The sequence below is a fragment of the Salvelinus namaycush genome, chromosome 24 (genome assembly GCF_016432855.1).
Source record: "Salvelinus namaycush isolate Seneca chromosome 24, SaNama_1.0, whole genome shotgun sequence".
Lineage (NCBI taxonomy): Eukaryota > Metazoa > Chordata > Actinopteri > Salmoniformes > Salmonidae > Salvelinus > Salvelinus namaycush.
In genome coordinates this window covers 14893019-14920628 of record NC_052330.1, presented here as the reverse complement: position 1 = coordinate 14920628, position 27610 = coordinate 14893019, and the positions used below count along the sequence as shown (strand labels likewise).

General features: G+C 43.4%; 1 protein-coding gene across 2 annotated transcripts; it reads right to left on the bottom strand.

Moving 5' to 3' along the window:
* Positions 1-459: 459 nt before the first annotated feature.
* si:ch211-243j20.2 (uridine-cytidine kinase-like 1) lies at positions 460-20818 on the bottom strand. Of its 2 annotated transcripts, XM_038963191.1 has the most exons (16): positions 20671-20818; positions 20162-20188; positions 19418-19623; positions 16876-16982; positions 15859-16029; positions 13296-13367; positions 9815-10004; positions 9595-9656; positions 7239-7255; positions 5553-5651; positions 5311-5404; positions 5129-5191; positions 4474-4596; positions 3946-4053; positions 2536-2692; positions 460-927 (listed from the first exon to the last, which is right to left on the bottom strand). In XM_038963191.1, exons 1-16 carry the CDS (start codon positions 20760-20762, stop codon positions 866-868), a joined length of 1650 nt encoding a protein of 549 aa, XP_038819119.1. In that variant the 5' UTR covers positions 20763-20818; the 3' UTR covers positions 460-865. The 2 variants fall into 2 exon arrangements, with proteins under 2 accessions (XP_038819119.1, XP_038819120.1); XM_038963192.1 differs by lacking the exon at positions 13296-13367.
* Positions 20819-27610: the final 6792 nt, after the last annotated feature.

Below are 27610 nucleotides of genomic sequence, written 5' to 3'. Positions count from 1 at the left end.
GTACTAAATAATGCTCCCAATTCAAGTCAATCATCTTAAACCATAAAAAAGGTACTTTTTTGCCTGAGACTTTTGTCACAGCTAAGGCAACAGCACACAATCTCCAGAGAGGACAGTCCATAATGTCCATAAATGTATATTAACTAATACACTCAGGCAATGTTGAGCTTAAAGCTACCCATGAGCTATACTACCTTATATTTTCACTACCTACCTGGTCCATTGTACCCTCAGTCTAACTTGCTCCTCTCAGTTATAATACAAAGTCTCCCTGTGCATAACAATGGTCATCGCCATTATATTCACACATGTTATTCAAGCACAGCTGAGACATGGCACTAACAGCCACAGACTGTCCTACTCTCATCTTCCCTGATTTCATACTGTGGTGTGATTTGTCATCTTAACTATTTCTATGGGTCCACTCAATAGGAAAACATCAAAAAGTCTAGAAAATGGTCATCCTTCAACCCAACAGAGGCTTTTTATTTCTCTTGATTCTTTCTCCAACCTGCTGCGTCAACAAAAATCAAACAAGCAAAACCTCAAATCAAGTATTTTTATCAGTGGATAGATAGATATGTATGGGCTAATGGGCATCGCTAGCAAAGCTAGGCTAATATCACGTTTCCCCCTCAGGAGATTAGGTAGCCTTATGACCTTTCACCCTGATCAGAGAGGGTAGAGTTGGCACAGGGGCAGTGCCCAGGACATCATGTAATGATGATAAGCAGCAGAGGGGCGCTGACTGAGGGGGAATCTTTAGCTCTTAGGAGCTGGTCAGTGGTTGGCTGGCATGGCTAAGTGCTTGTGTGATGCCCCCCTCCCCCCTCCTCAGCAAAACTTCAGCTCAGTAGTCCATCCGTTAATCACTCTCGGTCCAGTCCGAGGGAGTGTCCGTCCCAAAGTAACGGTCCCCAAAATTACCTGGAGGAGAGAGGAGAGAGCAGTCAGTCATATTGTCATTGTGAATACATGAGTTGGACTAGCGTCAGTGAGAATTGTGTGATCAGTGGCAGTGCTGATGGAACATATGGGTTACCCCAGCTATCAGCTGGCTCATTCATCCCCCCCTCTCCCCTGTAACTATTCCCCAGGCCGTTGCTGTAAATGAGAATGTGTTCGCTGTCAACTTATGATAAAATAAGGGTTAAATAAAAAATGTAAAACATCAGTCTGGGGTGATTCATAACAAAGCCCATCTACTTGGGCCTGAATGGCCTTATTCTAAAAATGGATTTAATAAATAAAAATCCTCAGCAATCTACACATAATACCCCATAATGACAAAGGGAAAACAGCTTTTTAGAAATGTGTACATATTTATTACAAATAACAGAAATACCTTATTTACATAAGTATTCAGACCCTTTGATATGAGACTCGAAATTGAGCTCAGGTGCATCCTATTTCCATTGATCATCTTTGAGATGTTTCTACAACTTGGAGTCCACCTGTGGTAAATTAGGACAACCATCTCTGCAGCACTCCACCAATCAGGCCTTTATGGTAGAGTGGCCAGACAAAAGACACTCCTCAGTAAAAAGCACATGACAGCCCGCTTGGAGTTTCCCAAAAGGCACACAAAGATTCTCTGGTCTGATGAAACCAATATTGAACTCTTTGGCCTGAATGCCAAGCATCACGACCGGAGGAAACCTGGCACCATCCCTACAGTGAAGCGTGGTGGCAGTATCATGCTGTGGGTATGTTTTTCAGTGGCAGGGACTGGGAGACTGGTCAGGATTGAGGGAAAGATGAACAGAGCAAAGTACAGAGAGATCCTTGATGAAAGCCTGCTTCAGAGCGCTTAAGACCTCAGACTGGGGCGAAGGTTCACCTTCCAACAGGACAACGACCCTAAGCACAAAGCCAAGACAACGCAAGAGTGGCTTCGGGAAAAGTCTCTGAATGTCTTTGAGTGGCCCAGCCAGAGCCCGGACTTGAACCCGATCGAACATCTCTGGAGAGACCTGAAAATAGCTGTGCAGCGACGCTCCCCATCCAACTTGACAGAGAGGATCTGCAGAGAAGAATGTGAGAAACTCCCCAAATGCAGGTGTGCCAAGATTATAGCGTCATACCCAAGAAGACTCAAGGCTGCAATCACTGCCAAAGGTGCTTCAACAAAGTACTGAGTAAAGGGTCTGAATACGTATGTAAATGCGAGCATTTTTTAATTTAAAAATAAATAAATTATCAAACATTTCTAAAAACCAGTTTTTGTTTTGTCATTATAGGGTATTGTGTGTATATTGATGTGGAAAAAAACGTTAATGCATTTTTTAATTAGGCTGTAACCTAACAAAATAATTCAAGGGGTCTGAATACTTTCCGAAGGCACAATCTGACAATCTGGAAGTTTTTAACTTGTGATTTGGTCATACCACTAATGATCAGTCACACCACAAACAGCAGACTCACTAGATCTGCAATAGGACACCGCTTTGAAGGAAAAACCGCATTAAGTGAGAATGACTGAGAACAACGTGTGTGAGAGAGCGAGACAGACCGATAGATAGCAGAAGCACCCACCAATGCCAGGGATGATGTGGAACTCGTTGTTGACCTTCTTATCGACGGCCGTGGTGATAATGCGGACCTTAGGGAAGGCGTAGGCCACAGAGTGGACGCCCATCTCAGCCATCAGTAGAGACAACAGGAAGATTTTATCCTCCTGGACATCATGGTCCTACACAAGGTGACAGACATATGCAAATTGTGACCTTTAATCACGATTGAAGAAAGAGTGGTGGTTAGTGGGAAGTTTCTGTGACAGTAGCACAATATGTAAGGGGAGCGAGGCAGCCACTTCCAGAACTGTTGGGATCTCAAGCTCTTCCCATTCCCACTGCTACCGGTCAAAAGGGACTCCTTAGTCTGATAGGTCTTCTGCACTCATCACATACTTCAACCAATGCTTCCAGTAAAAACACACACCTCCATGACTATCTTTTAAAGCTAGAATCTTTATTCGAAACATTAACAAAGCGGTCACCCCGCCTCTGTTTTGGTAAGAAGCTGAGGGACGGACCTGGAGAAATGTAACCATTCAAATCCAGAGACTGAGCTACGGATAAAAAGACTGACCATCCATGATATAAATTATAGTTTTAACCATGTTATGAGGCTATACAGTGAATGTTTACATTTACAATGTTTACAAACATTGGTGTAAAAGAGCCTTATATATATATATATTTTGGGTTATGATGGGGTACGACAGTTGAACTAAACTCATGAGGCATTTATAAAAGTTAAATTCTTCAAGAATCAATGGGTATGTATAATTACTTTATAAGTCCAAAAATGTATGCAGCAACTAAAGATTCTAGCTTTAAAAAGAGGTAGTCATGGAGGCAGTAAAGTTTTCTTTCGGAGAACAAACAAAAACCACGGACTTTGGTTGCCATAGTGGATGGCGATAATTCTCCCCAGATGTTTACATTTCACAAGGGGCGAAGGCTAAAAGCACAGGACCTGTACATTTAGAGCTTTAGTCTTATCACAATGAGGAAACAGGACCTCAAACTCGCTGGACTCAAACTGTGTTTTATGACGGTAAACAAGCATCCCGATCTCTCCTTAATCTCCTGCTGCTGTTGCCGTCCAGTCTCCACTAGCAAAGCTGCTGCCCTGCCATCTCAACAACCAACAAGGACAACTCTGCTATCTCAACAACCAACAAGGACAAGGCCTAGTCTGCCATCTGTCATGTTCAGCCATGTCTCAGGGGTAACCAACATTATCTGGATGCAGAACCATAGGTAAACCCCCAAGCCCTAACGTCTCCTCAACATAGGTGTGTGGTGGTGAAGACAAACATGAGAATATAAGACTTCTACTAGAAACTACTATTACATTTAATTTGAACTATAATACCCGACTAATGCTGAATAGACTAGACCAGAGGAGTAGAATAAGGTAGAATAAAGTAGAACTGACCAGCAGCACTCGGACGGCCATGAGAGCAGCAGCCCCAGTGGACACAGTGCTGTCCATCAGGATAACATAGTCCTCACTGATGTCCTTAGGCAGACGCAGGTAGTGGAGCTGGACAGGGGCGATAGGAAATGTTAATACAATGGGACGTTTTATACAATGGTTTTCATTTGGGCATTTTATGAACTTAAAATGTCACATTTTGAGCATCTGTGGTGAATGAAACCAGTAAAGCTGAAGAAAGAAGGTCCAAAGCTTGAAGGCTATAGCTGGCATAGACATCACACACACAGTATATCTCCAAAGTATGGCTGGTCTGCTATTCTGATAAGGCAGTGAACCTGAGGTCAATGAGGCTAGTGTGTATCAGTTAGCCCAGAGACTGACACCTAGCCTTGAATGAAGTCACTCCTGGTTTATGATCTTCGTGTTGAAGAGTTCATGTCTGGCTGTGTATGCAGCCTTACAGATAAGAGGGCCAAACACACACAGAAAGCTTTTGGAACAACATGACTGATTTCTGTGTGTTACCTCAGGCTCTCCAGTGTCATGGTTGGTCTGGATGAGGATCTTCCCCAGCCGAATGTCTTTACACACATGCATCAGCGCCTGCTCCATGGTCTCCCCTGCTCTCAGTATGGACACGCCTGTGATCTACACACACACACACCATTGCATTCCAGGCTTTATACTCCTTCACAGTTTAGTTTATAAGTAAACTTCCATTGAGCAACCTGAAGGACCAGCATAGTGAGCACTCCGTGTTACCCAGCCTGATGGTAGGAGATAGACATCTGCAGTAGAGTAATACAGTCATAACAACGCTGTTGCCTAACAGAGCTGCTCCCACTGAGAGCCACTCAAACACATCACCATAAAAAGACTGGAATGAACGATCCTCTCAGGCCCATCCACACACTTTATGACTCAAGGGTTTTCACTGCAGGCGTCTAGTTAAACGAATGTTAACAATGCCTATAGTGCTTTATGTATGGTGATGAATAAAATTACTGGAGAGATAAACTAGTCTAATCACTGTACAATCTTCCAATAATTACAAGTAGCAAACAGAGTGATTGTGACAATGTAGCTGCAATGTAGTATCAGGGATGACATTGATACTTTATTGCATTTTAGGGCCCAAAACCCTCTGTGAAAGTGGGGAGGTATCTGCATAGAGCCTTACCCTTTTACCACTGAGTCTCTTCCCTTCATAGATGGAACCTTGGGGAGTCTCCACTTGCACAGGCTAGAGAGGATGAGAGGAAAGGAAGAGAGAAGAGACCAGTGTTAGTGTCTGGTTGTGCACAGGGTGTAGAAGGCAATATAATATTGGTCATGCATCTGCAGGCATGCAGGGCCACTCACCTTGAGGGGCAGGAAGGAGAGGGCATGTTCTATCAGGAGCCTCATTAACCTCTTAGAGTAGAAGATAAACTCATCACGATTAGTGTCCTTATTCCTGCAGGCAGGCACACACACACCAGGGTTAGGGGACAGGGACTGAGCGTGAGGGGGGTGTGTGTGTATATTCATTATAAACTTGTGGCAGTGCAGTCGATGTTGAGAGGGTGAGAAAACGGTGGTCACCCAGAGCTCTACGGCCTTACCTGATGATGGTGTGCATGCCGCGGACCTGTGGGGTGCTCTCCAAGACGCTGAGGGTCTTGGGTAGGGGCTGTCCCTGGTGGGCCGAGGCCAGAGCAGACCTACACAACAGAGAGACAGTCAGACCACTGTCTCCTGCTGGAGTGAACACAGTACAACAGACAACACTGCCCCCTGCTGGAGGGACCACAGTACAACAACACAGACATCACATCAAATCAGGGGGACAAAGGTAAGATACCACTGGGATATTTTACGTTCCTCCTCGTAAACATGTATTGCAGTATGGTGGTCACAGATGCACAGCCAGGCAAAGTGGGGTGGGGGAATAGTGTACAGGTACTGGCAACAGCAATGCTTTAACAGGCTCCTCTCGCGCTGTCTGGAGCATATGGTACTTTACCGGCAGACAATTCAACGTGACATCACTAGGACCATTTCAAATCTAGAAAATAACTATTACGTTGTACAGGTCTAAACAGTGGTTCTGTTGATAAATAGAAATGCCATAAAGCAATTGAGCACATTGCTATGTGTCCTGCATTGTTGTTGCCAATACAAGAAGCCAAGACAACTCACTCTCTAAATACTGTAGTACTGCACTGAAATTAGCCTTTTGAATGTATATATCTGGTACCAAAATACAGGACAGTTAAGACTGTAGAAATCATAGCGAAAACTGAAAGAATCAAGCAAATTGGTTAAGAGGTAAATGAAAAACAATATCTTGGAAAAATAGCAATGACAGCAAACAAAGATTGTTAGCTTTTTGTCAGGGGGCTATGTTACTAAATCATAAAAGAGGAGCAGATGAGAGGGGAGATAAAACTTAAGAGAAGGAGGAAGATGCAGGAGTTTATCCTCACATATCCCAGCGGAGCTTCCTCTGGAGAAGGTGACAAATATTCATTTTGCGAGAACAAGAGTGATGACAAAGAGGAGAGGAAAGAAAGAGGAAAAGAAAGAAAATACATCCCAATTAGACAGCAACAGGACAGAGTAGGGGCCCTATGATATCTGTGGAGGAGAAGCTGAGAGGTGTGACGGCCGGGGGCCAGGCTGAGAGGGGCTCCTGGAGGGGGGGGGGGGGGGTCAGGGCCCCTGTTCAGCTCAGCAAGGGGACGGCCTCAGGACCAGACGACATCACCATGGTTATGAGCTCTGACTGGGAGTAGTTAAAAAAGAATCATCTTTGCAACGGCCTTAGTGAGAGGTCATATGATAAACATGTAGGACTAAACTCAAGGTTATACTCGGTCCTTGGTTAATGTGACGTTAGCTTTTTGATCGTTCGGTAAAAAGGGATTCATTACATCAGCGACTCCCAGCAGTTTTTTTTAGGTCTTAACCAGAGCTCAGTGGAACCATAGCGATGTCATCCTTCTGGTGTTAGCGATAGCTTTCATGACTGACGGTGTGGAAGAGGAGAAGAGGAGCTGCACAGACTCTCATTTAGCTTTACAAATATTTTCCTGGGCACCTTGATTAGTTGATCATGTCAACATCAGTGGGGAAAAAAATGCCAAAATGGTCAAATAAATAGTAACATGAGTATTCTGTCAGACTGGGCACATCTCCTTTTGTCCTTTCTGTGCTCTCTGAGCTTCTGCTGAGAGGAAACAGAATGAAAAGACAGAGGCAGCACGAGACAGAGACCGGTAGAGATATGAGGGGTGTGGCAGTCATACCTCACTGTGATTTCACGCTGAGACGGTTAGAGTGCATTATTCGGTCAGGGTTTAGCAAGTATTTGATTACAAACACACACACAGGGAGGAGAGAAATAAAAACAAAACTCATGAAATGAGACAAGCCATTCCAACCCTCCAAACAAAGCCAAATGTCCCCAGTCCCCACCGCCCTTTTAAATAAACACAAACACCAGGCAATGATATTACATTCCCCTCCATTTTGCCATGAATCAGACAGACAGTGTTCCATCAGATAAGCTCAGTGCCTGAACCGGTACCTCTTTCTCTGTACAGGTTCTACTCCTGAATTAGATCAGGCTAAATTCTAATGCTCTGATCTCACAACAAGGCCCAGTGCACAGCATGGGAAATTAATTTGAAATGTGAATTTTTTGGGCAATAAAACAAATATATTAAAAAAAGTCAAGTGTTCTGCTCCTTTTCCATATGGAAACCCCATGGAGGTGCACCATATTTGATTTACTCGTTTTATCCATTAGTCTGATAAACAAAATCGTTCCTACATAGTATCTAGTCCATATCAAACAAAATGCCCCAAAGCTAATGGCAAAGTGTGGCATCCTAACCAAACCAGGGGGTTTCCTAACCAGAAGTACTATAGTGGGCCCAGTGGTAGTAGTCTTGCTATATGGAGGGTGCTATGGTTCATTAGGCTACAACAGGCCCTGTCCTCATCAGTCACTCACTCTATGGAGGACGAGCTGCCGCCGTCTCCTCCCACTCGACACCATTCATTACTTGATCCACACAATGGCCTTTTATTAGAGATCCCTTAATCCACAAATCCTCACACACACTATCTGCTTTTGCACACGCTTTTGCACACGCGGGTGAGACTCTGAACGTGAATGGCGTACACTTTAGACAGAAAGTCTCACTCCCCACACAACCCGCGTCACTCCCCACACAACCCTCTCCAAAAGAAATAAAGTACAGTGAGTCTGTTAAATATAATGTAACCGAGCACCTTTGAGCTTGTCTTTGAAACCTTCCATCTTATCTCTCTCTGTGACAGATGGTTTGTCATATTACAGTGATGATGGATCAGGACACCACAGGGCCACATACACTGAGTGTACAAAACATTAAGAACACCTGCTCTTTCCATGACAGACTGACCAGGTGAATCCAGCTGAAAGCTATGATCCCTTATTGATGTCACTTGTTAAATCCACTTCAAAATCAGTGTAGATGAAGGGGAGGAGACATGTTAAAGAATGATTTTTAAGCCTTGAGACAATTGAGACATGGATTGTGTGTGTGTGCCATTCAGAGGGTGAACGGATAAGACAAAATATTTAAGTGCCATTGAACGGGGTATGGTAGTAGGTGCCAGGCGCACCGGTTTCTGTCAAGAACTGCAACCCTGCTGGGTTTTTCCAAGTTCAACAGTGTCCCGTATGTATCAAGAGTGGTCCACCACCCAAAGGACATCCAGCCAACTTGATACAACTGTAGGAAGCATTGGAATCAACATGAGCCAGCATCCCTGTGGAACGCATTGGACACCTTGTAGTCTATGCAATGACAAATTGAGACTGTTCTGAGGGGAAAAAGGAGGTGGGGTGCAACTCAATATTAGGAAGGTGTACCTAATGTTTGGTGTACTCAGTGTATATCATGATGTGTAGGGACTTAAAGGGGCTGTCTGACAACAGAGAGCACAGTGTTAAAGATGCCAGTTAGGATTTATGGGTCATGGCACTGACAGATAAGTTTGGTGTCCTTGACGCATGCATGTCCACACACAGGTGTGCCTTTCAGTTATAAATCCTCTCTTGTTACGTTCCCTTGGTGTACAGAGTGTTGGGTTCAGCCTGATACCAGAGACAGGCAATGTACATGACAAATTCATAACCTGTGGTGCTGAATCCCAGCCACTAGATGGGAGAAGTGAGGTGGGCAACTGGTTGGATCAACTTCTACTTGGAGACCAGCCTCTGGGAATTCAGGATTACCTTGGAACTACCAGATTGAAACAGTGCAGACAGGACAGCTATAGGAGTCTGCTGATCTTAATAATACATGTAGTCTTGAGAGATCCTATGAGAATGAGACTCGTCATTGATCATTAATCCAGTACTGACCCACCCATGTTGAGGGATAGGACAGGGTTCAGAGGTCATGGGTTAGGGCAGGAGTTTTTCCTGTTAGGGAAGGTGGTCAGGAAAAACTCCTGGCCCAAATCATGAACCATGGGATAGGGGTCATGCAAAAACTGAGCATGGTGTGAGCCGAAGAGACGACACCATGGACAGAGATAGGTACATGCTTTTAGGTTAGGGTCTATGGGCAGAGGTATAGGAGATAAAAGCCTATTATTCACACATACCTTTTCAAGCTGACTGTGAACATGCTGCACAATCAGATCCAAGGCAACAAAGTTCTCGCCCCCTAAAATAATCAAACACACACGTATCTTTTATAACAGAATCACTACAGATACCATTTGTAAAAGGTTGTTATTGTTCTGAATTTAATCTAAAGACTCTATACATAGAAGCAGTGTTTCTAACACACTGGTAGTATGCATCTACCTACAAGCCACTCACCCCTGGGGACCACAATATCCGCCACCTGCACAGTGGGTTCGATGTACTGCTCAAAGGACGGCTTGACGAACTTGTTGTACTGCTTGATGACCCCGTTGATGTCCCGGCCGCGGTCCGATATGTCCCTCTTCAGACGCCTGACCAGACGGATGTCTGAGTCGGTGTCCACAAACACCTTCATGTCCAGCAGCTGGGGGAGGAAGATGGACAGAGAGAAAGAGACAAAGGGGTTAAGAGAGGTCATGTACATAACCAATGGCAGAAGTTCTCAACATGACAGATCAGACTTTTAATAGGGCAGTGTTTGCCAGAGATGATCATTTCAAGTACGGAGTGTTGGGTAAATGCCCCCACAGCAACATTCAGGGTAACCCACCTACATGATGTCCTAGGGTCAAAATAAGTGAAATGGGAATCTGACGACCTATTGGGTCTTTGAAGCTCTTTTCCTAAACACACATCAACAGAAAAAGAAATACAGCTAGCCAGTCAGTCAGGGGAAACTAAAGCCAGAACTCAAAGCTCTAACCTCAGCAAAACTAAAGTGAGGAGGATTAATGGTCCAGCAGCACCACTGTATGTGACGGAGACACAAGAATAGGCAACCACTCAAAAACAAGAGCTATTGATGACTATCTGGCCATTGAGTGTTGGGAGTGTAAACTCAGAGAACCAATGAGACTGTCAGTCATTGGGAAAGTAAATCTGCTTCCTGACCAACCGGGCCAGCACAGCTGTCACCCTATAGGAGGAGGGGATGAGGAGTGGGGCTCCAGCCGCTCCACATGACAGACCATGCTAAGACAGACAGCAGGGTTCAGACTCAGCCTTCCCCTCTATCGCTCTCTCTCTTACTGGAACCTCTGTCATTGGGGGAAAAACTAGAGCAGGGCAGTTTAGCAACGTTTTACATCACTGCAGCTTAAAGATGGCAGGTCATTGCCGGGCCAGAGCGGACCTGACGCTTGGTGTAGCCAGCACGGTAATGTTTGTTGGAGTCATGGCAAAGGGTTGAGAGGGAGCCAATTTATAGGAAAGTAAATAAACCGGTTGATAAGAACGTTTAGTACTAAGTGAGCCACAATTACAACAAAAATAATACAACACTTCTATTGAAAGAATAAAATTGAAAGTATATCCAGTTACCTGCATTGTTTGTTTGGCTTATCATCCTAGCCCAGCTTAGGCCAGCCTCTCTGTACAATAGCCGAATTGATAAATCACCCGGAACAGAAGTCCTTTGCCAATGCAAACACAATCACTCAGATTTTAATTTGTATGGATTTCTGTACACACACACACACACACACACACACAGCACTGGTGGATCGAAGGGAAAAAAGGGGACCAAATCAACAGAACCATTAATAAAACAGTCTTGTTCATTCACTGGCACATGGACCAGACACTAGGGCTGGGAATTGCCAGGGACCTCACGATATCATCACCATCCTTAGTTGCTGATACGATATGCATTGCGATTCGATGTTCCAAACATATTGCTCACTATATGTCTGCTGCAGAGAGACAGAGCCATGAGAAAATGAGTTTTGATGGAAATAAGTGCTAAAAACAAATGGTCTCCCTATTTAAAGAGAAGATGGAGAACAAGCTATGAAAGAAAAAACATTGTCGTTTTGGTTCAGGTACAGCCAACTAGCGCAAAAATAATATTGAGATATTGACAAAGAGATACATCGGCAAAAATAATATCCTGATGTGTAACTATCGTTTTTTTTTTTTACCCCATCACTACCAGACACACAGCCTCTAGTTCAGGGGTCTCCAACAGGTCCACCTATGAGTAGCCCGCCAAACAATTCAGAAAGTATATGCCATTTTCCCATCGCATGTGTTCTATTGCAAACTGTCATAAACAAATCTCACAAGTATCAGACACCGCAAGCTCCCAGGTACTATGTAATCAACGCAACATAGACATACCACCCCTGGTTAGCCACTATTGGCTTAAAATGCCAAACCTATCTGCCAATTCATTTCCAGCAATATTGCCTGTCATGTTTGTGTGGTGCACACGTTTGTCTATATGCGCAGTGTAGCCAGTTGATGTGATAACCGTCTTCTGGGTTGACAGAAATGCTTTCCCCAAAACCTTCAATTAAATGTTAACTGCAAAGTAGGCTTACCTGGCAGAAGTCTATCATGAGTAAGTATACCGTCTCATTTGCATCTATTATTTGCTAACTTGTCCATGAAATGAGCAGCAGCAGTACCGAACCATCGCTAGACCGAGATATTAGACACATTCCTCATGCGCTAGATGTGCAATTAACAATGGGAATTACACTCAAATCAATTTGTTTTCCATTTTCCAAATTGTCTTCTGATGGGATTTAACCATGGACATGGACCCAAAACATCTAATTTAGTGGTTTCTTTATGAACAATTGTAATTTTGATAGTGAAAAACTAAAACTAAATTAAATAATGAAAAATAAAAATGAGAAAAAATACAAATATTTTATATACCCCCCTTTATTAACCATTATTTTACCAGGTATATTGACACAAAACATAGTATACAAGATAAAGTAGTGCACTAAGGACATGGGGAAGAGTTGCAGGGAAGAGAAGAATGTGCCTATTTGAAAGCTAGAAGAAAAAAATGTATAATTGTACTTAGCTACTTAAAAAAAAAAAAGCTAAGTCCCATCCATGCTAGAGAAGGTTGGAAACCCCTGCTCTAGTTATAATGAAGAGGGAAGGAGAGTCCAAGGCAGGCTACAAGTCCAGGACAAATGTGATTAGGTCTATCTGGTCACCTCATGGATCATACTTGCCTAGATACTTCATGGATTTAGATGAGCCAACATGGTCTTTGTGAAAAGTTGCTTACCTACGTTGTAATAAAGAGGACCAAGATAATCAAAGCTGACAAGGGCTGCCTGAAGAACTGCCATAAATTCTACTACAACAGTACTAGTAGTATTTTTGCTTTGTTCTAAAGGGAAATTATTTGTGCATTCTTCTCTGAAGAGAGCTGGGCTTCAGGTTAGTTATGTTTTACTCTAGCCAAGACTGCTGCAGCACTGGGTCCCCAACAACACCCCACCCCCCAGCCCCTCCATTTCTATCAGTCATTCCCCAGCCCAGTCACCCATAGCCAGCCCCTGCATGAAACCTAATCATAGCAGATAGCTGTGAGCAGGGGAAAGTAGAACAGTGAATACAGAGCCATCCAGCAGAGAGAATCCATCTAATTTCCCTGAATCTGCTTCAGGATGGCAGCGGCACTCCATTAATCAGCCTGGCTGGCATCTCTGCAGCATGGCAGAGTAATTAATCAGGTCTGCTAGGCTGGTGGGGTAAGAGGGAGGGAGAAGAGAGGAGCAGGAAAAAGAGAGCAGGGAGAGAGGAATGACTGGAGACCAGAGAGAAGAAAAAGTACTGTAGAAAGGAAAAGTGAGCATTTCATCTTCTTACACTCACCTTAAAGCAGGTTAAAATAACACAGCCTCACCTTCAAAAGCTCCTTGTTGGCAAACGCCAGAATCCCCTCAAATATGACAACATTGGCACCGTAGACAGTTTTCTGAAGAAAAAAACCCCACACACCATTAAAGAGTTTCTCACCACACAAAGCAGATTATTATGTACAGTGTACATAATTAGACAGACAGCATATGGCAGAACAGGGACTGGGCCAGGCTTCCCAGGACTTATGAAAGATGTGCCCACCAGGTGTGCCAGGTAAGTGCGTGGGCAAATGGCTGGCAGAGGGAGACCGGTGGGTTGACGAGGTGTAAGGGGCACAGCGCCTTGTCAGCACCCCTCTGCTGTTCTGTCAGCACCACGTTCACAGCTAAACTAAAAAAAATTGTGCGCCGCTCCAAATCTCCCCCTCATTCTTCCAGCCTATCCCCCTCTGATTAACAGCCCTTTGTTTGCTGTAATTACCACTGCAGCTATCTGATGTGATTTTTTTTTGTACCACAGAAAGTAATCCCTGAGGTGGCTGAGCAGAGCAGGCCCAACTGACACATTAAGATCTGATGTTATCATAATTAAAAATCAAGATGTCCAAAACAAGAGATGGACTGTCAGTGACTCAAAAGGCCCAGATTTAACCGTGTGTGTGTGTCAGACGCGGAGCATAGACATGTATCACTCAGGTAGTACTGCCTAGTCAGGGAGCTACAGACTGTCACGATCCCATTCCAGGAGTCTGACGAGCTCAGAGCTGCAGTGAATGACCAGGCTACATCTGTATTGATCAGAGAAAGAGCATATCATACAGAGAGAGGGATAGTAGTCATGTTTCATTCATTTATCACATTATTACCCCCTGGTGATAGCAAACTGTTTTTTGTTACAAGTAATGTTATTGTTTTCCTGGATAGCTGTACTTCTTTCAGCCATGAAATTGCATTGAGTCTTGAGGATATGAAAGTAAACATTAAAAACGCAAAATGCAATTCTCATAACATACTCCTTGTTGATAGTCAATACATGCAGTGGTTTAAAATTCATACAAGCATTTTCTTTGTGATTACTGCTGAGAAACCAAAGACAATCATTGAAAGTGTCTTGACACCTACTCATTCCAGGGTTTCTCTTTATTTTTACTATTTTCTACATTGTAGATGAATAGTGAAGCCATCAAAACTATGAAATAACACATATGGAATCATGTAGTAACCAAAAAAAAAGAAAAAAAGTGTTATACAAATCTAAATATATTTTATATTGGAGATTCTTCAAAGTAGCCACCCTTTGCCTTGATGATAGCTTTGCACTCTTGGCATTCTCACAACCAGCTTCATGAGGTAGTCACCTGGAATGCATTTTAATTAACAGGTGTACCTTCTTAAAAGTTAATTTGTGGAATTTCTTTCCTTAATGTGTTTGAGCCAATCAGTTGTAACAAGGTAGGGGTGGTATACAGAAGATAGCCCTATTTAGTAAAATACCAAGTGCATATTACGGCAAGAACAGCTCAAATGAGCAAAGAGAAATGACAATCCATCATTACTTTAAGACATTAAGGTCAGTCAATGCGGAACATTTCAAGAACTTTGAAAGTTTCTTCAAGTGCAGTCGCAAAAACCATCAAGCGCTATGATGAAACTGGCTCTCATGAGGACCGCCACAGGAAAGGAAGACCCAGAGTTACCTCTGCTGCAGAGGATAAGTTCATTGGAGTTACCAGCCTCAGAAATTGCAGCCCAAATAAATTCTTCAGAGTTCAAGTAACAGACACATCAACTGTTCAGAGGAGACTGCGTACATTTTATCAATTCCATTTACTTTTGATACTTAAGTATATTTAAAACCAAACACTTTGACTTTTACTCAAGTAGTATATTATTGGGTGACTTTCACTTGAGTCATTTTCTATTAAGGTATCTTTACTTTTACTCAAGTATGACAATTGACTACTTTTTCCACCAATGTAGATTTCCACACCGTTTTTCACGTTGCTAGCAAGGTTGTTATAACCAAATGAAATATTTGTTACAAAAAATTATTGTTCTCACATATTACAGTTATTTAACACTGTAAATCATAAGAATCATAAGTCATAGACCGTTCTCTCTGCTATAGCACGGCAAGTGTTACCGGAGTGCCAAGTCTAGGTCCAAAAGGCTTCTTAACAGCTTCTACCCCCCAAGCCATAAGACACGTGAAAAGCTAACCAAATGGTTACCCAGACTATTTGCATTGTCCCCCCAACCCAACCCCATTTTTATACTGCTGCTACTCTCTGTTTATTAGCCATGCATAGTGACTTTACCTCTACCTACATATTACCTCGACTAACGGGTGCCCCCACACATTGACTCTGTACCAGTACCCCCTGTATATTGCCTCACTACTGTTATTTTTTTGTTGCTCCTTAATTATTTGTCATTTTATTTATTTTCTCTCTTAAAACTGCATTGTTGGTTAAGGGCTTGTAAGTAAGCATTTCACTGCAAGGTCTACACCTGTTGTATTCGGTGCATGTGAAAAATAACATTTGATTTGAATGCGTGGTTTTGGGTGGATTATTGCTTTAAGACAATTTACTGAGTCTGCCTTACCCACTCCTTGCGGCGGCAGTGAGAAGTGAAGTCGTAGACGGGTACTTTGATGCTCTTGCCCTTCTTCAGCTTCCTCAGAACAGTCACCAGCAACTCAAAGTCAAAGGCCTCTGGGTGATCAAAGTTATACTCATTCTTAGCTGCCAGCTCCTGCTCATCTTTGGTCAAAACCTGGGGGGGAGAAACAAGGTCACGATTCAGGAATTCAATTACACTCTTGCCTGACCTGCATTTGTGTAGATCTGAGAGGATTGGATTGGTTGAAGCAATATGGCAAACATTCCACCTAGCCTATCAAAGGGCAAGATGGAGCTATTTTAATAGCCCTGCTGTTCGTGCCTTTGCGATGTGCACAGGTACCTAGGTGTGGGGGCCTATTTGGCCAACAAAGCATGAGTTGTTAGAGCCATTCCCTTGTCACCTAAAAAAACAACATGGCTGCTACAGTAAAACATACTTAAAAGCCATCGACTTTTGTTTCCAACACAGCTAGGGACATAATTGACATGAATGATTCCATTCGTTCCCTCATTGGTTAGGAGTTTAAAGCTAAATAAAAGCTAAAATCAGGGTTAATTACTGACCTTTTGGAGGGTTGAGGACAGAGCAGGGTACACACTGCTTCACTGATCAAGTTAAGCAGAGGCAACTTTCTTTAACAACAGGGAACCAATTCAATCAATCTATTGGAGCAGCTGCAGTGGTCTCGGAATGGTATTGAGTTGAGTGGTTCTGTCTGGGTAGACTGAGGATATCTCTCGAGGGTACTGACAGTTCTGTGCTCCCTAGGTGTTGCTGCCTCTAAACTAAATCTGAGGGGGAGCCAATAAAGCATTCAGCATGAAGCGGGTCATGAAATTACATTCATTGGCTAGTTTACCTTCAACAGAATGTCTTATAAGTATACCCAGGAGTTATTCCTGAACCTGTGACCTCACCAATGATAAACTCCAGGCCATACTTATAAACATAGCTTATTATGCAAGTTTACCTTATAGAATGAGTCCTATAGTTTACCTTATAGAAAGAGTCCATGGAGAGGAGGACCACCCAGGGAACATCTAGAGCCTCGATGATCTTATTGGCCACCGTGGTTTTCCCAGAAGCACTTCCTCCACAGAGGCCTGCAGGAAGAAAGATGAGGGGGTAAGACAGGGCTCCTGACAAACGTACATTAGGAATCCAAAACAACAACCCTGGGAGTAAATCCAACAATACATGCTGTGGTTGTGAAAACCTGGATGCAGTGCTTGTAGTGTCTGCTTCTGCACAGGCAGTGGGGAACCCTTATTATAATGTACTGAATACATAAACCAGAGAGGTGCACATAACACAGGGTGCAGTTCAAAACTGCTGAGTTAGGCTTTAAACGTGCACAGACAAAATATTCAAGATAACAAAATGGAACTGAAAACTGTCTAGATAAGCTCTTTTTCAAAATATTTTACTTCGAATTGAGCTATGTTGCCACAACAAATGAAACTCAGCCATCAGACTAACTGACACAGAACATGAAGCAACCCATCCAGCAAATGAAATGAAATCCGTCTGGAATTGTTGCCTAGAGACAATAACAAACAGCTCTGGCTCTGATGATTCAGGGCTCCTTTTATGTGCTTACCATCTCTCCTCTCCCTCGGACCTCTGAGGCAGGTTGGTTATTGTACATGAGCAGATTTTCTAACCTTTCATCAACAGAAGCAGAGTGCTGGCCAGAGCAGAACAGCAGGATGGCCTTTTTACGGGAATCATCAACCAAAGCACATCCAAGTGTGAAACGTAACCAGTCAAGTCCGGCTCATTGAAAGTAACAGATTGCGTATTAAAGATAGCCTTTGTCTCAGTCAGCAGCACTCAAGCCAATCAGATGTGTTTAAACAAAGTATGGTCCGGCTGGGTAATTCATACACATGGTTCATTTCATTATGGTGTGTAAAACTTACAGGGGTGCCTTACTGGGATGATCAGAAGGACCCCGGCCAAATGTAGAATATAAGCTACAACCTAAGCTAGCATGGAGGATGCCCTGAGCACTGATGATGAGATCCTATTATTTTAGGATTTCTGAAAACCTTTTTCAAAATGTCTCTTCAATTTCCACACTGCCTATCAACTCTCCAGGACAATGTCTGGTGACTGACCATTGCCGTGCATGTCATTTCTGTTCATTAAGTTGAGTTTGAGGTTTGAGTTTGCAGGTAATGAGTCATGACAATTAGAGCCCTGCACAGGCATGAATTTTCAGCAACTATAGTACTACCCATGCCTACCACTTTCAGGCCCTACCCTACCCAAGCCTGATTTCTTCTGTTAAATTTAAGGCCCTACCCGAAACAACTTTCTACATTAGTAAAACCATTAACTGCTCCTCTCTGTCTGTTACTTGCTCCATGTGCAGGCAGCTCGCTCTTCATGCACACTGCTAATGGAGGCACTGAGTCTGAGTAACCATAGCAATGGGTGGCTTGGACTGCTCTGCCAGAGATATTTGAGAACGGAGATATGAATCCCATTGGGCAATGTATGGAGAAACGTATAACGCCCCACCCAGCAGACTGTCGACCAATCGCGTTCACGTTGTCATGCTGCGCCATGTGGTTACTAAGCTAATTGTCACGCAATCCCTTCTCAACGTTAGGGTATGAGTCAAGAAACCTGCCTACTTTCCTCGAAAGTACGTAATGTCACGATTCGAAAGCTCACAGATAAGTTACTTCTCACACTTCGGAAAAGGTTTGTAATGTTGTACTTACTGTTGACGAAATTCATGCTAATGTTGGGTTTTTGAGCTAGCGCCCAATTGACTCCCATTCACTCCTTGAAGGAGAGCTCTCCTTGTCCCAGAGTCGCCTAGAATGCACCGTGCAGCCCATTGTCGTACCATGGGCATCGTACACAATGGGCGTTGATACGATTTCAATGGAGTTTCCCATCTCCTCAAAAGTATATCTGGCTCATGGCGCAGTGGTCTAAGGCATTGCTATCTGAGCCACTAGAGATCCTGGTTCGAGTCCAGGCTCTGCCGCAGCCGGCCGCACAATTGGCCCAGCGTCGTCCGGGTTAGGGGAGGGCTTGGCCGGCAGGAATGTCCTTGCCCCATTGCGCACTAGCGACTTCTGTGGTGGGCCGGGCGCAATGCACGCTGACACGGTCGCCAGGTGTACGATGTTTCCTCTGACACATTGGTGTGGCTGGCTTCCGGGTTAAGTGGGCATTGTGTCAAGAAGCAGTGCGGCGTGGTTGGGTTGTGTTTTGGAGGACGCACGGCTCTCGACCTTCGCCTCTCCCGAGCCCGTACGGGAGTTGCAGCGATGAGACAAGACTAACTACCAATTGGATACCACGAAATTGGGTAAAAAATAAAGAATATATATATATATATTTTAAAGTATCTGCTCAACAATCAAAGAGACATGAGAGCATTTAGCTGTTAGCTTCTTTTGGTCACTCTAAACTCCGACAAAACTCAAGGAACATTATAATTTAAAGTATAATGTTGGGGCCTTTCGGGCTCAGGTAACCGAGCACTAATAACAATGTCAAATGACAGCTCTCTTACCAATAACGAAAGCCTCTTTGAAGGTGGTCCCAGTGACATTGTACCAGGGGGGCCTTCCTGCAGTGTAGATTGTCCTCTTGTTGGTCCTCAAGAGAGGTGGCTCAGTCTTGCTCTGGCTGGTGGTCCGTTTCCGTGGAGACAGTGAGGGGGTCAGAGGGCAGCGGGGGTGTTTCGGAAGACTGCCCAGAGAATCATCTCCACTGCCACTGGTGAACAACAATAACACAAGGGACAAAAAGGTTAGTTCCGCTCAAATTCTGCCTAGTCATTATTTAGCGCGCTTCACTGGATAACCCACAACCCAGATCTTCCATTGAAGAGGATTGTATTATAGCTATTAACTATGATTAATCTGTGACATGAATCACTTCAAACATCCACTCACAAAAGCCATCATATCCATATATGCCATCAGAGATGCCGTTTAAGCTCATACCTGCCCCATGATGATGATCAGGACAATGATCTGGGCAATTTGATTACAATGTGTCTGTCCTGTGGAGAGAAAAGAGAGGGGGTCCATACACTCGAGGAACCCTCATCAGTAGCGCTCCGCAGTTCTGTACTGTCTGTGTAAGTGAGGGAGAATGGGGGAAAACTTGACCACCCTCTCCAGGAAATCACACAGTTGCTGGGGGGCATGGGGCAGGCAATCGCATGAGTAAGGCTGTCATCATTTGGTCAAAGAGAAAATCGAAATGTGTGACAACAGCTGGACTGTATGTCTAAAACTGATTTCCTTACCTACTTTTCCTCTTCACCTGCACTGATCTGAAAACACAGGACAAGTGAAAAAATGTTGGTAATTCAAATAGGCGAAGGAGAGAAATACACTTTAGACTATTGAAATGAACACCTGGATGTTCATTTTCACTGTTGTTGCTCTGTTATAATGCCAACTCGGCATCTGAGATCTGAATCATTGCACCCACATTCACTGCCACGTCTATGTGATTGTGCATTAGCTAACGTTTGCTAATGTAGCATTAATGAAGCATTATTCTAGCCGGCTGGCTAGCTAATTCATTGAGTACATACACCATAACTAAGCAACATACTTAGCTTGCTTCCAACGTTGTAGCTGAGATATTGAGTATAAGTTACCAGAAATAATTTATTTCAAATAAATATTAGCTTTGCCTGGCTAATGATAGCTGACTGGTTAGCATGCCAACCCACACGACACACTCTGTCGGTCTGTCTCTGTATTGCTATCTTTGTTAGCCTGAAACATATCAATTATTTATACATACCTGTCAGATCTAGACATCGACCGGTCTTCTTCTTTCTCCCCCTCTTCTTTTTGTGGCATCTGGACATCGTTTGGGTTCATTTTCATTGCCATGTTTCCATCTCGTACACACCGGAGACCGCGCGTAAACAAACACCGGATGAAGCGTCCTGACGTCACCTTTTGTGTACATGTGCGTGCGTGGAGTGCACTCCAGCCTCACTTTACCGAGGTAAAACCAGCTTCAAATTGGATATTCGCGCATTCAAACCTCAATAGCTTTCAAACCACTTGAGCCACAAACTCTAAATAAATGTCATGATGTTGGAAAAATTGCGCACAGCATTGCACAGGTATTTTTTTTCCACGATTTGGACATTAATTCGCTTTCCAAAGGTAATAAACACCTGGAAATGTGAACAGCATTTTGCATTCCTATTTCAATTAGTTAGGGAGCATAAACAAAGTACAAACTTTTTTACATTCCAATGTCAATAGCTCATTGGTCATGTGACCTACTTGACTTTAGAATTTCAATAGCTCCTTGGTCATGTGACCTACTGATCTCAAACAAGGTTCAGAATGTCCACTCAGTGGGCCTACACATTACACACCCTTTGTTTTGTCCATTTTCATCTCACACGTTTTTACATAAATTTTTCAGAATGTTACATTTCATTAGCTCCTTGGTCAGCTATAGGGGATTTTAGAAACACTTCAAATTAGGTTAGGTTTCATGTAGGCTTACCCTGGCATGTTTTGATAACCTGTATTGGCCTGTATTTATCCCCCAAAAATGAAATGATAATTAGCTGCTAATGTGGGTATCATAAAGAACTACAATTGCCATGATGATCTGAACGAGACTGAAGAATCAAGGCAAATGTAGGCATCTCTGGATTAACTATATAATGTTAGCTAAATGTAGTAATGAATAAATTGGCTACATTTCTTTAAATGGACAATTCAGTGAACGGTCTTGTGCAAGTTTTAAATCGAAACAATAACTTTTAGCAAAGGTGTCAGCGAGAGATGACGTGCAGGAGCTTGCAGGGATTTGTAGTTTTGCATGATGTCTACTTTGATGCTAAATAGCATTTTCGAATATGAGAGTAAATAGAGCCAAGACACCTTGTCCGAGAGAGATTTACATGGTTATCAAAACGTCACATCAGGGTAAACCTACACGAAACAGCCTTTATTTGAAGTTTTTCTAAAAATACATTTTGGAAAAAATGTATGGTGGAAAAACAATTGGGACCGTTTCCCTGTTTAACCGCTAGGTTTTATGGGTATTATGACACCTCCACTGCGGGGCTCTATAGTCTGTTTGTTTGTGTTGTTGGTCTTGGCTGGCTTAATATTCCTGTTGGTTGTTGCAAACCTGTCGCTCAAATTGCGTCTATACAGTGCAGAAATACTTTTCAATCATCCTGGAATACACACGCCAAAATCACCTTTCACGTGCCCACAGTACTCAACATCCACTACAACAGGATAGGAAAAGCCTGTCTAAACTGCATTGGTGACGTCGATGCCCAAACTCAGATTTTACGGAGGAGTTCCGAAATTTAACGAAAACTGGATTACTATCAAGGTAAAGTTAGCCTAGCACAAACGAGCAAATGCTTAATCTACAGTTTATAACCATATATGATCACTATTTGAGTTGCAGCATGAGTTGATCGTTTCTCAAAATGTTTCACTGATTCAGCTTGGTTACAACCTTATTTTACCACTAAAAAGCAGATCAGCTAAAATTAACGAGGAAAAACATGAAATAATGGCAATAGGAAAAAGAATAACTCATGATCTACAGCAATTATTTAAGTGGACCACAAAAAAAAATGAAATACTTAGGAAGCTTAATTAGTGACAAACAACAAAAATACAGTTGAAGTCAGAAGTTTACATACACCTTAGCCAAATACATTTAAACTCAGTTTACACAATTCCTGACATTTAATCCTAGTAACAAATTCCCTGTTTTAGGTCAGTTAGGATCACCACTTTATTTTAAGAATGTGAAATGTCAGAATATTAGTAGAGTGATTTATTTCAGCTTTTATTTATTTCGTCAGAAGTTTACATACACTCAATTAGTATTTGGTAGCATTACCTTTAAATTGTTTAACTTGGGTCAAACGTTTTGGGTAGCCTTCCACAAGCTTCCCACAATAAGTTGGGTGAATTTTGGCCCATTCTTCCTGACAGAGCTGGTGTAACCAAGTCAGGTTTGTAGGCCTCCTTGCTCACACACGCTTTTTCAGTTCTGACCATACATTTTATATAGGATTGAGGTCAGGGCTTTGTGATGGCCACTCCAATACCTTGACTTTGTTGTCCTTAAGCCATTTTGCCACAACTTTGGAAGTATGCTTGGGGTCATTGTCCATTTGGAAGACCCATTTGCGACCAAGCTTTAACTTCCTGACTGATGTTGCTTCAATATATCCATATCCACATATATCCATATCCACATAATTTTCCTGCCTCATGATGCCATCTATTTTGTGAAGTGCACCAGTCCCTCCTGCAGCAAAGCACCCCCACAACATGGTCCCGTGTGGCTCAGTTGGTAGAGCATGGCGCTTGCAACGCCAGGGTTGTGGGTTCGATTCCCACGGGGGGCCAGTACAAAAAAAAAAAGTATGAATGTATGTACTTGTAAGTCGCTCTGGATAAGAGCGTCTGCTAAATGACTTAACTGTAACTGTAACATGATGCTGCCACCCCTGTGCTTCACGGTTGGGATGGTGTTCTTCGGCTTGCAAGCTTCCCCCTTTTTCCTCCAGTCATAACAATGGTCATTATGGCTAAAAAGTTATATTTTTGTTTCATCAGACCAGAGGACATTTCTCCAAAAAGTCCGATCTTTGTCCCCATGTGCAATTGCAAACCGTAGTCTGGCTTTTTATGGCGGTTTTGGAGCAGTGGCTTCTTCCTTGCTGAGCGGCCTTTCAGGTTATGTCGATATAGGACTCGTTTTACTGTGGATATAGATACTTTTGTACCTGTTTCCTCCAGCATCTTCACAAGGTCCTTTGCTGCTGTACTGTGATTGATTTGCACTTTTCGCACCAAAGTACGTTCATCTCTAGGAGACAGAACGCATCTCTTTCCTGAGCGGTATGACGGCTAAGTGGTCCCATGGTGTTTATACTTGCGTGCTATTGCTTGTACAGATGAACGTGGTACCTTCAGGCATTTGGAAATTGCTCCCAAGGATGAACCAGACTTGTGGAGGTCTACAATTTTTTTCTGAGGTCTTGGCTGATTTCTTTTGATTTTCCCATGATGTCAAGCAAAGAGCATTTAACACAAAATCCGGGGAGTGGCCAGCTGAGTATAAGACTGTATCATCTGCATATAAATGGATGAGAGAGAGTCCTCCTGCCTGAGCTATGTTGTTGATGTAAATTGAGAAGAGCGTGGGGCCTAAGATTGAACTTTGGGGTACTCCCTTGGTGACAGGCAGTGGCTGAGACAGCAGATTTTCTGACTTTATACACTGAACTCTTTGAGAAAGGTAGTTAGCAAACCAGGCCAAAGACCACTCGGAGACACCAATACTCCTTAGCCGCCCCACAAGAATGGAATGGTCTACCGTATCAAAAGCTTTGGCCAAGTCAATAATAATAGCAGCACAATATTGCTTAGAATCAAGGGCAATGGTACATCATTGAGGACCCTTAAGGTTGCAGTGATGCATCCATAACCTGAGCGGAAACCAGATTGCATACCCGAGAGAATTCTATAGACATCAAGAAAGCCAGTCAGTTGATTACTGACAAGTTTTTCCAACACTTTTGGTAAACAGGGCAAAATAGAAATAGGCCTATAACAGTTAGGATCAGCCTGATCTCCCCCTTTAAATAAAGGACGAACTGTGGCTGCCTTCCAAGCAATGGGAACCTCCCGAGAAAGGAGAGACAGGCTTTACGACGATAGGGGCAGAAACCTTAAAGAAGAAAGGGTCTAAACCATCTGACCCAGATGTTTTTTGGGGGTCAAGTTTAAGATGCTCCTTTAGCAAGGAGGCACAGCTGAGTCAAATATTAATCTGCCCAAGGACCAGGTTAGAAGAACCTCATGGTTTCAGGCTATTATGCCACACTGGTGGAATCTCCAGGTTTGCATAAATATCCAAATGCAGAAGAATATCATAGCTGATATTTGGACAACACAGCTCACTAGTCCTTACTACAAGCGAACTAGCAAGCTTTGTGCAATATACATAGCTAGCGACTTACCGGTGATGAAGTGCTTCAAACACACACATATATTGAGTAACCAGAGCCCACAGCTTTCAGTGCGGCTTAATAGCCTAAAACCATGAGGTTCTTCTAACCTGGTACTTGGGCAGTTGATTACACTTAATTTGGTGGTATTTTTCTCCTACTGTTGTTAAAACAAAATGGTACACAACAACTCATCGGCATCTTAAATGCAGGGTTAGCTAGCTAGCTAGTTAAGAAAGTCAGTTGGAATCGTCTCTTTGGCTGATAATCTTGCTGTACATTCTGTACAACCGTCTATCTGTTCATGTTAACATTTAAACGTTTAGAATTTGTGTTTTTAAGTATGATGTTGTTTGTTGTTAAGACGGCACGGAAGTATGTTAAAAATGTCCAACCAAGCATATCTAAAATATTTATAGAATGATTTTAAAAAATACAGCCATTGTCGGTTAGGAGTAAAGTAGGCAATTTAACATGAGAGTAACGAGAGTACCCTACTCGGCTGTACCCTACTCGGGGGCATGGTCACGTTAAGCCCTGCTTCGCCAAGCCCTGCTTCTTTTCTTCCAAGATGGCATAGCAGTCAGACGTCTTTGTCTTCGTCTTGTCGTGTCCCATGTGTATATCTCTATATCTTTTTTCTTCACATATATTTAAAAATATATTTTTCTTAACCTCAACTTCTGCAATCCACCTCACCCAATGTGCTATGGATCTGCTATTTTCTTTACTTTTGAACCGGAACCCCCAACAGAAGCCAGTTTGCACAGAGCGATTCAAACCAGAGCATATCGGACTTATTTTTCTCCAAATTTTTCTCCGGTATCCTACCGCATGCTCTGAACATTTTCACCTGGATCATCGCAGCTAGCTAGCTGCTATCCGAGTGGCCACTCCTGGCTAACGTCTCTGTCCCGAAGCAAGAACCAATTAGCCTGGAGCTAGCCTTTGCTAGGCCCATCTCCCGGATAGCCCGAAGAGGTCCATCAGCCACTCCTTGGGCTACAATACCTATTTTGACAATTGGGCTGGACCCCTTTTACTGCCGAGACGGAGCCCCGCCGATCCATCACGACTGGACTACCGACGTAATCTGCCCGAGGGGGTTTGTCAACTGGCTCCTCCATCGCGATGTCCCCTGAATGCCCATCTACTTGCCTGCTAGCCGTCTAGAGCATATCGGACTGTTAGCTGAAAAGGCCCATCGGACCATTTCTTTGGCCACTATACCTATTTTGCCAATTGGCCTGGACCCTTTTACTACACGGAGCCCTGCTGATCCATCACGACTGGTCTGCTGATGTAACAGCATGAGGGGCTACAACAGACTTCTTCCGTTGCGACGTTCCTTTAAGGCCCTTCTGCTAGCTTGCTAGCCCCGACCTGCTAGCTGTCTGAATTGCCGTGTCTCCAGCCCGCTGAGCTACTCACTGGACCCTATGAGCACTCGGCTACTGATGCCTCTCCCTAATGTCAATAGGCCTTGTCCATTGCTGTTTTGGTTAGTGATTATTGCCTTATTTCACTGTAGAGTCTCTAGCCCTGCTCAATGCGCCTTAGCTAACCCTTTAGTTCTATCTCCCACACAGGTGACCTCACCTGGTTTAAATGATGTTTCTAGAGACAATATCTCTCTCATCGTCACTCAATGCATAGGTTTACCTCTACTGTATTCACATCCTACCATACCTTTGTCTGTACATTATGCCTTGAATCTATTCTACCGTGCCCAGAAACCTGCTCCTTTTACTCTCTGTTCCGAACTAGACTACCAGTTCTTATAGCCTTTAGCCATACCCTTATCCTACTCCTCCTCTGTTCCTCTGGTGATGTAGAGGATAATCCAGGCCCTACGGTGCCTACCTCCACTCCCATTCCCCAGGCGCTCTCATTTGTTGCCTTCTGTAACCGTAAAAGCCTTGGTTTCATGCATGTTAACATTAGAAGCCTCCTCCCTAAATTTGTTTTATTCACTGCTTTAGCACACTCTGCCAACCCGGTTGTCCTAGCCGTGTCTGAATCCTGGCTTAGGAAGACCACCAAAAACCCTGACATTTCCATCCCTAACTATAAAATTTTCTGACAAGATAGAACTGCCAAAGGGGGCGGAGTTGCAATCTACTGCAGAGTTCTGTCATACTATCCAGGTCTGTGCCCAAACAATTCGAGCTTCTACTTTTAAAAATCCACCTTTCCAGAAACAAGTCTCTCACCGTTGCCGCTTGCTATAGACCACCTTCTGCCCCCAGCTGTGCTCTGGACACCATATGTGAATTGATTGCCCCCATCTGTCTTCAGAGCTCAGGCTGTTAGGTGACCTAAACTGGGACATGCTTAACACCCCGGCCATCCTACAATCTAAGCTTGATGCCCTCAATCTCACACAAATTATCAATGAACCTACCAGGTACAACCCCAAATATGTAAACACAGGCACCCTCATAGATATCATCCTGACCAACCTGCCCTCCAAATACACCTCTGCTGTCTTCAACCAGGATCTCAGCGAACATTGCCTGCATCCGTAATGGGTCTGCGGTCAAACGACCACCCCTCATCACTGTCAAAAGCTCTCTAAAACACTTCAGCGAGCAGGCCTTTCTAATCGACCTGGCCCGAGTATCCTGGAAGGATATTGACCTCATTCTGTCAGTAGAAGATGCCTGGTTATTCTTTAAAAGTGCTTTCCTTACCATCTTAAATAAGCATGCCCCATTCAGC

What these genes read in the sequence shown, in the direction of transcription:
- si:ch211-243j20.2 (XM_038963191.1), bottom strand. Translation starts at nt 20,762, where the DNA reads ATGGCAATGAAAATGAACCCAAACGATGTCCAGATGCCACAAAAAGAA. An exon ending in GGCATGCACACCATCATCAG is followed by an intron (nt 5,405 to 5,552) that starts GTAAGGCCGTAG and finishes GCCTGCCTGCAG; the next exon opens with GAATAAGGACACTAATCGTG. An exon ending in ATGACACTGGAGAGCCTGAG is followed by an intron (nt 4,054 to 4,473) that starts GTAACACACAGA and finishes GCCCCTGTCCAG; the next exon opens with CTCCACTACCTGCGTCTGCC.